This window comes from Hydractinia symbiolongicarpus, chromosome 8 (genome assembly GCF_029227915.1).
Source record: "Hydractinia symbiolongicarpus strain clone_291-10 chromosome 8, HSymV2.1, whole genome shotgun sequence".
In the NCBI taxonomy this organism is placed as follows: domain Eukaryota; kingdom Metazoa; phylum Cnidaria; class Hydrozoa; order Anthoathecata; family Hydractiniidae; genus Hydractinia; species Hydractinia symbiolongicarpus.
In genome coordinates this window covers 20,412,692-20,421,154 of record NC_079882.1, presented here as the reverse complement: position 1 = coordinate 20,421,154, position 8,463 = coordinate 20,412,692, and the positions used below count along the sequence as shown (strand labels likewise).

The 8,463-nt window shown below is 32.1% G+C and overlaps 2 protein-coding genes across 2 annotated transcripts; both read left to right on the top strand.

Moving 5' to 3' along the window:
* The first annotated feature begins 441 nt into the window (after positions 1-441).
* Positions 442-6,533, top strand: LOC130654333 (uncharacterized). The gene is made up of 5 exons (XM_057456893.1): positions 442-914; positions 2,162-2,459; positions 3,327-4,175; positions 4,274-4,830; positions 5,042-6,533. Exons 1-5 carry the CDS (start codon positions 837-839, stop codon positions 5,192-5,194), a joined length of 1,935 nt encoding a protein of 644 aa, XP_057312876.1. The 5' UTR covers positions 442-836; the 3' UTR covers positions 5,195-6,533.
* Positions 6,534-6,876: 343 nt separating this feature from the next.
* Positions 6,877-7,883, top strand: LOC130654336 (diphthamide biosynthesis protein 3-like). The gene is made up of 2 exons (XM_057456897.1): positions 6,877-7,201; positions 7,497-7,883. Exons 1-2 carry the CDS (start codon positions 7,019-7,021, stop codon positions 7,557-7,559), a joined length of 246 nt encoding a protein of 81 aa, XP_057312880.1. The 5' UTR covers positions 6,877-7,018; the 3' UTR covers positions 7,560-7,883.
* The last annotated feature ends 580 nt before the right edge of the window (positions 7,884-8,463 follow it).

Below are 8,463 nucleotides of genomic sequence, written 5' to 3'. Positions count from 1 at the left end.
GTTGACCTAAGTATTTTGTTGGCCAGTTTTACATTTTTGCTTATTTTCACTGTTGACTGCCCATAGTCAAAGCCTTATTAAATTGACTGTCTTTATTGCCTTGTTTTATTGTTATTAAAAAATAAGTGAAGAACATAAACTGTGAAGAGAACTATTTATAAGCTCAAGGCAAATCTAAGTTATTAATAACACATTCAGAGTCACCTTTTATGATGTTATGTATGCTCTGTTTTTTTATAAATATGTCTTAATTGTGGAGAATTATGCACAAAACTTGATAAAACAAGTGAACATAATGTAAAATCATTAAGATACATTTTTCTAATTGTTGATTCTTTTCTTTTTTATATCTTTTATGCCACAATTAAAAATTATATAATCCTACTGAATTTGTACTAATATGTTATATGGTACCCTTAAACAAATCCATTGACCTTACAGATTTATGCTTAAACCTAGAGGTGAAGTACCACTCCAGCCAGAAGTGAAACAGATCGGATTGAAAATTTGTGATTTCATAAATTTGATTTATTAATTGATAAAATGTTCCGTTCTGATCTGATTTATTGAAACCATTTTAACTTTTCTTGTAGACAACAAGGAAAAAAGTATAAAAAACAGAACAACATAGCCAATTAAATATTAAACTATTATTCTTGTTTTATTTGGTTACGATCCATTTTTATATTACGTGGAAATTCACCGTATGCCATGCTACAAAAGAAAAATTGGTATATATTGTGTTAGTCTTTTTATGCTCTATATATATATATTTATATATATATATATTTCTCATAAAGAGAACAGATAAATATAATCTCAATGGTTATTGGAATATGGAACCAAGGAAGCTTGTCTATTCAGGATTAATGAGAAAATCACCACCTGAGGAAAAAATTGAGAAAAATTATAAGGTAAGTTTTTTCTATCATTTTAATTTATCTTTTGAAAATGTTTGAAGCTGCATCACAAAAACTTAAGATAGCTTCTACATATGCTACTTTCACTAAATCGTATCACTGCAAATCAATGGACAAAGCTTTGCAAGAGTTTGCTGAGATGGTAGTTTCAAATATTTTCAACAAATCTTAACACAATTGAACTATTTTACTTCGAACAGCTTAAAATCAATAGTACATTTAAAAATCGTTTCAAAGTTTTCAAATTATTTTAACTCTCGATCAAGGACAAGCAGCTGTTGAGAGAGGATTCAGCTTTGTAATCGACCTTTCATAGAAAGGTCAAGGATTATTTAGTATCCAAAAATCTAAAAAAGTACGAAGAGGACATGCTCCAGTCAGCAAAATTTGTTCATTCTCAATATAAGATTCTACCTGGAAGACGAGAAGTAAAAAAAAGAAAAAGAAAAAAGGAAATGTACAACTTTCCATTGTTGATAATGAAATAGCAGATTTAAAGTGTTGCACGAAACATGTGAGATTTCTAATAAAGAGTTTTTAGATTGTACCAAAAAAGTTAGTGAATTGACAGATTGGAAAAATTAAAGCACAAAGCAGAAGAGAATGGGAGGGAATTATATTCTATCAACAGTTCCCTTAAAGTTTTGCTTGAGAAGAGAAATGTATAAGTGGAAAATAGAATAGAATCTGTGGTTTAATAATTTTTTTTTTTTGGACTAACGTCTTTTGTTACATTTTTAGATACTTCTTGTATTGTTAGTTTTGCTTTATCTTAGAAAACACTTTGCCTCTACACTTTGTTGCTTGGGTTGCTTCTTTATAATCAATTTGTTCAAATAACTTTGTTCACATTTAGGGTTTGGGAATGCTTTATAGTCATGCTAAATTTTAGAAGTAACTTACTGTCATGCTTCTTCACAGAAAAAAAACAGAATAACTATTTTTCTGTAGATGTAAATACTGTATAACAGCTCTTAATTTTTGTAGATTGTTTTAAGGACGAAAGTGTTAGCTATCTATTTTTCTAATTTTTGTGTTTCCTTGTTCTCACTTTCTCTGGCTGGGAAAAAAATAAAAGCAGGGAAAACCTGTCTTTTTCACATTTTTAAATCGGGAAATATAAGAGAATTAGGTTTGCAAATTTGGGTGACAACACCCTTCAAAAATTGTGAAGGTTGCGAATTTTATTTAACGCCCAGGGAGAATTGATGGTAAGATAAGTTTTATCAAATCTGTTTTAGTGGAGGAAACGACATTTCAAGCTATGGTCTGACAAAACACTTGAATATTACAAGCGCAAAAATGACTTGAAACCACTCAAGGAACCCATCGAATTAAATTCATGTTTGGAAATTATAAAAATGAAACCTGAATATAAAAAATATTTGAAGCAGACAAGATATAAATGGGGATTTTGTCTTTCAACGCCTACCCGATCGTATAATTTGGTTGCCATATCTAAAGAAGAGAAGGAATTGTGGAAAAAGCATCTTGCTGCAGTTTGCAACTTTGGACCAGATTTAAGAAGACCAGTAGAAGGTATTTTTTTATTGTTAATTTAATTATTGTTAAAAGTGTATAAAACAGTTTTATAGGTTAAAGAATCAAATGTGAAAAATTTAAGATGTAAATCATAGTGTCCAGTGTCCCCCTCCCTCTCTCTGGTCTTCTTTTAGCTTAGGTTTCTGAAAATTTCCAGTTTGGAGAGGGATAAGGGAAATAGCTGTGGTTGAGAGGGGAAAAGTAATTTTGTGGGTAAACTTTTTTCTTGGGAGAATTATTTTTTTTTTACTCCTGGCCATTCCACCTTTGTGTTTGTATATATAGTATTGCTAATGCTATGGTAACATTTCCTTTTTTTTGTCTACATGTGTAATTTGATTTCACTGTGGATTGAATGATGTTATTTTTAAGCTCTTAATAAATAACACTAATCTGTGGCCCGTGAAAGAATCCACGGGTTTGCCCCTTCTTTTTATGCCTTATTTTGTGCGTCTCGCTATTTGCGGAACCATTTTGCGTAACAGAAAGACATACTATAATATTGGCTAATCGTTAACTTGTGGAAAAATCCATTGGGTCGCCTGTCCTTTATATATCGTTTTCCGTGTTTCCGTAACAAAAAGACAACTAGACGCACAAACAGACAGACGAAATACCGTTAACCCGTGGAAAAGTCCAGGGTGTAGCCCGTCCTTTTTATATAACATTTCGTGTTTCCGTGAGACGACGCAGTAACCCTTTTGAACACACAGTAACCCTTTCGAACACACAAACAGACGACGGCTATTATTATAGAGATTATTGAGATGTAATGTGAAAATTAACCTCGCAGATACTCCAAGTTTGTGTATTATTATATATCTTCTTGTATTTATTCACTGCATTTATTTTGTTTGCGTATAGATATCCATGATATAATGACTGACGCCCAACAGCATCGTGATTCAATATCATCAAAAGGAAGTAGTGTTTCTAGAAAATCTTTCAGTACCTCGTCATCATCAGATCCTGGCAGTGCGATATTACATCGTGTTAACCAAGTAACGACTACTGATGGTGTCATCAATAATGATGTTGATGAAGATGATAATTATAATGATGATGATGCTTTGTCTTCCTCCGGTAGCTCCAATGAAGCTGATGATACATATGATACACCAAGACCTAGTATATGCAGTGACAGGACTGGTTCTTTATCAACTGTTGACAGTTCAAGGATAGATAGTTTTGCAAGTGCTCGAAATGAATCCATATCCAGTAATTTTAGTGATAAATCAAAAGCAATGCCTAATGAAAATGATGATTACCTAGTTATGACGGAAAACGATGTGTCTATTCCAGATGAGGAAGACAGCAGCGATGTTTACCAGGACATGGGAGTCGTTTCTCCCATTAACCACATTAAAATCACTCCAGAATGGGGCTCAAAGAAACAAAGTTCGACTAAAATTCGGACGCTATTTTCGCCTAACGGAGAAAGTTACGTACAAATGAACCCCGTCCCTGGGTCTGATTATATACCAATGGATGACAAAAAACCTGAACCTTTTGAGAAAAATAAGAAATTTAAGCAAATCAACAAGTCGTTGTCCTTGCGTCCCAAACCGTCTCCATCTCTGGCTGCAATACCAAGAGCTTCCACCATGCAAATTCAAAGAACTTATCCCGCAAAATCAGAGGACCCTTACTTAGCCGCTATACCAGATGTGAAAAATAAATGCATAAATGAACCACCAGTCCTAGCGGAGCCTGGTAACTAACATTCTGTACCTTTTACGAAGACTCAATCATTTTTTTAGTATCCACAACATTAATTTTCAGAATTTAACTTTTTGTTGAATTTCTTTTAGTTGCACCGGATGTCTGCAGAGAAACGAAACCGTCACCTTCAATTGATCGGTCAACCAAACCAAGACTTGTCAAACAAACTTCGTACGTAGATTGGTATAAACGACCACCTTTGCACCATACGACTAACCTTAACATGTCATTTGACACAGGACAGTTTCGGCGTGCTTACGATGAGTCTCACGCTTACATGCAACATAACATAATGAACCCGTCTCAATATGATAATAACACTACGCGACGTTTTAATGATCAAACTGACTTTGGAGATTACTCTAACCATAGGTTAAAAAGCCATAAACAAGACTTTCGTAATGGAGCTGTGAATTACTGTAATGTTGATTTGAACGAGTTACGACGGCTTAAACCTAATAATAATAATAACAATTACCAAGAAAGTGTAGGCGATCTTTATGCGAATTTTGATTCTTGTCAAATTGAGGATGATAATATTTACGAGGTTGAGAACATTGATTATAAGAATGAAGAATTACCAACACCACCTGATATTGCAGAAACATTTAATGGAATTTCAGTGCAGGGCTATGAGAATGTACAGGTAGTTTAAACAGTTTGACCCAGCATGCATTGCGTAACAAGTTCTGCCCAGCGTCTTTTTCATATTCTTTTTAATTTTTAACCTCCATTTTTTTATCCTTTTTTATGATATTTCGTTATTTGTGATAAATGTAAAGTAAAGTAAAACAAGCTTCATCTAGTTGTACCATTATGTGACACTGCTTTTATGATTTTAAATTGTTCTCATTTAGGCCACACCCAGAAGCCCAACGGAGGGTTTAAATTATGTGGAGTGTCAACCAGCCAGTCATGAAATGACAGGCGAACTTGGTGAAACAAAAACTGGTACCCATTATGTCATGGTCGATACATTAAAATCTCAAGCGGTTAAAAAATTGAGATGAAAATTATGATTTTTGTAAAATGAAATAAAAACAGTGTGGTGACCTTGCATTATTTTTGAGAATCACTTGAATTTTCTTCTGAAACAAATTAAAATTCTGGAAGTGAAACAGTTTTAATAAAAAAAAATGTCTAAAAATTTGATATTAATTGATAAAGGATGTAAAAAAAATAATTATTTACGTCACCTTCCAGCAACTAGACGACCAGTACAATATACAATCTTAAACGTAAATTTAAAATTTGAAATGCTTTAGCAACTTTTTTTTCATCATCTCTATCAACTAAAGTTTTATATATTCAGTTTATATTGTTTTTCAATAAACGTTCAATGTACGTTGTATGAGAAGTTATTGTGTACAAAATCTTGATTTTGATTCATGTACTACGCTTTTTTTTCCACGATTCAAAGTTTATATTTTTTATATATTTGTCGTTTTTTAAAGCAATATTTTTCGTATATGTTTTTAACAGTAATATTTTCTATTCAATTTTTTTGCATTAAGCAATTTTTCTATGTATTTTATATATAAAGTAGACGATGTATACACGATATGTCGTTGATTTTTTCCTCTTTTTTTATATATATATATATAAAAACTCTTCTACCAACTATGTATACACCAGATGTGCTGTGACAGATGGACTTTTGAAAATTAACTTTGTGAGGAAAGATAATTTGTGTGCTTTTTTTTTAAGCAATTCAAAAAAATAGAAAGTTTTGATATTAAAGAATTCCTCAATACTTCTTTTATACCTTTATACCTTCAGTTTTTACGAATTTTCGCGTATTTTGACCAAATTTAGAGAATTAAAGTCCTTGAGAATTTCTTAAAACGCCATTCGCTTTCTTATAAGCTTCATCTTGCAAGCACTGTGAGGTTCAAGTCTTTTAAAAAAACAAATCAACTTGTGACAACAAGCAGTGGAAGTGAGTGAAAACAAAGCTTTTAGAAGAGCAACAGTTTTCCAAACTGTCCTCATTCTAGAAATCATGTAAGATTCCATACAACAACAGAAGTTTAATTTCAATTGGCGCATTATCCTAGCAAATAAACACGTGACTTTGATAGTTGTGCCTCGAAAATGCAGAAACGTAAGCAACAATGAGCCTAACTAAAATTTTGCGTTGCCTTTTAATAAACGTGTACACGCCGTATAACAAAAAATATGTGGCCAAAAATCGTCATTCAACAAAAATAAGTACTAACTTATCGTACGCAAAATATAATTCGTACTGGAGCTTAAATTATTTTATTTTGTTCAATTTATATATTTTTTATTTTTTTATTATTTTACCATGTTTATATATATATGTTTAATATACAGTTTGTTGATCAAGTTTCCCTTTCTTTTTTGTGATCATAACTTCCTGAAATGGATTTCGAAAAAAAAATTAGCAAGAATTCTTGACGTTCTACCTTTCACTACTACCTTCAAAATAATAAATTGCAATTTTGGTAGCCGATAAATGCTTGACTAAAATCTCCTCAAACCTTCTTTATAATTGGATTTTGGAACAACTGTCTCCTGAAACCTTCTAAACTTTAATTTTACAACCTGGCGTGTATTTTAACTTTCAAAATGCATAGAAGTGCTACACGGGTACGCCAATAATTTGTTTTTTACTCATGACATCACCTTTAAAATCTCCTAAAATGTTTTCAATTTTTTAAAAAATATCAAAAAGATTTTCTCTAAAAAAAAGTGAAATCTAAAAAAATCTCAAATTTAATTCTATAAAAACAATGCCAATCCTGTTTGACATTATTAACTTTATTTAGAACAGCATATATTATCATAATTATCATAATTTGGATGGCAACATGGCGGTGTTTCATGATGAGATCGAGATAGAAGATTTTGAGTATGACGAAGATGCTGAGATGTATTATTACCCGTGTCCATGTGGCGACCGTTTTGAAATCAGTCGTGAAATGCTAGCAGATGGTGAAGACGTGGCTACTTGCCCTTCTTGTTCTCTCATTGTGAAAGTCATCTACGATGTAGTGAGTGGTTTTTATTGCCAGATTACCATTGGGTCAAACCCGTAACTATGCATGTAAATTAAAAACTTTAAAAACTATTTTTTTATTACTTTTTGTTGATTTTTTTGCAAAATGCAAAAAAAAAATCAAACAGTTAATTTCATTATAAAATTTGACAAGCGAACGATGGAACTCTGAGAGTTTTTGAAAACCGTGAAATTTTTTTTTAGAAAATTTTTTCTCGGTGGCCAAATTTAATTTTTTCGAATAGCCACAAGAACTTCGCTAGATAATTTTGGAGTATTTTCTTTTCCAGGATGATTTCATGGAAGGTGAAGAAGTTGCAGCTGTTCCTACAAAAGAACTCGAAAAGGCGTAACATCCAAAAACTTAACTTCCCGCGAAGACCATCTTCTGCAACGTGTCAAAGGGTAAATCGTGTTAAATTCAGATGCTCATTGTAAACATCACAGCAACGATGAACGATGAAATGATAACGGTGCGACATGATATATTTTTGTTCACGCTTCTGCTGTTTAATGAGACATTGCAATTATTAATGTGGTCTGAATTGACCATTATTGACGTAGGAATTTTTGATAATCTTGTGAAGTTTTGATTAAAATCCAAATATTAAAGATGATAGTTGTATAATATTTTTATTTAATTTAAAAAAAATCGAACATGATGTTAGTCAATAGAACAGACGGAACTTCTTTTACGGGTCATGCAAAAAGTTGCACTTATCACAGAGAAATAGATTCGTTGTGTACATAGATCTCGTATTCGAAACGTGCCCGAAATGAAATGAATATTGACAAAAAAGTTTCCAAATGAATGCAATTTTTATTTTAAAAATTTGGGATATTGTTTGATTTGACAGACGCCCTACTATTATTTTTTTTTAGTTAACTCCCGGTAACTCGAACCTCCAACGCACCGAGAGAAAATGGTCAAGTTAAAGAATTATAAGTTATCCGAGGTTCGAGTTTACTGGAGTTTTTATAAGGACGTATTAAGGAAAGTTTAAGGCTCCTAAGAAAATGATTCAAGATAATGAAAGTTCGAGTTATCCAGTGTTCGATTTACCGGGAGAGCTTACTGTATTTAATAATAAAGCAAACTGTATTTCTGCTTACAATGTCCGAATGCATTGTCCGAAGATTGATATTTTTTAAGGGTTTAAAAATTAATGAAACTTCTAAACCTCGGTCGCTGTATTCTTTTCCATCTTTGTAATGACGTTGCTCGTCATGTTTAAAGACGTTATTTGCGGAGTTTAA

Coding starts and splice junctions, on each gene's coding strand:
- LOC130654333 (XM_057456893.1), top strand. CDS start 837: ATGGAACCAAGGAAGCTTGTCTATTCAGGATTAATGAGAAAATCACCA. Junction 915..2,161: donor AAATTGAGAAAAATTATAAG/GTAAGTTTTTTC, acceptor AATCTGTTTTAG/TGGAGGAAACGACATTTCAA. Junction 4,831..5,041: donor AGGGCTATGAGAATGTACAG/GTAGTTTAAACA, acceptor GTTCTCATTTAG/GCCACACCCAGAAGCCCAAC.
- LOC130654336 (XM_057456897.1), top strand. CDS start 7,019: ATGGCGGTGTTTCATGATGAGATCGAGATAGAAGATTTTGAGTATGAC. Junction 7,202..7,496: donor TGAAAGTCATCTACGATGTA/GTGAGTGGTTTT, acceptor TTTCTTTTCCAG/GATGATTTCATGGAAGGTGA.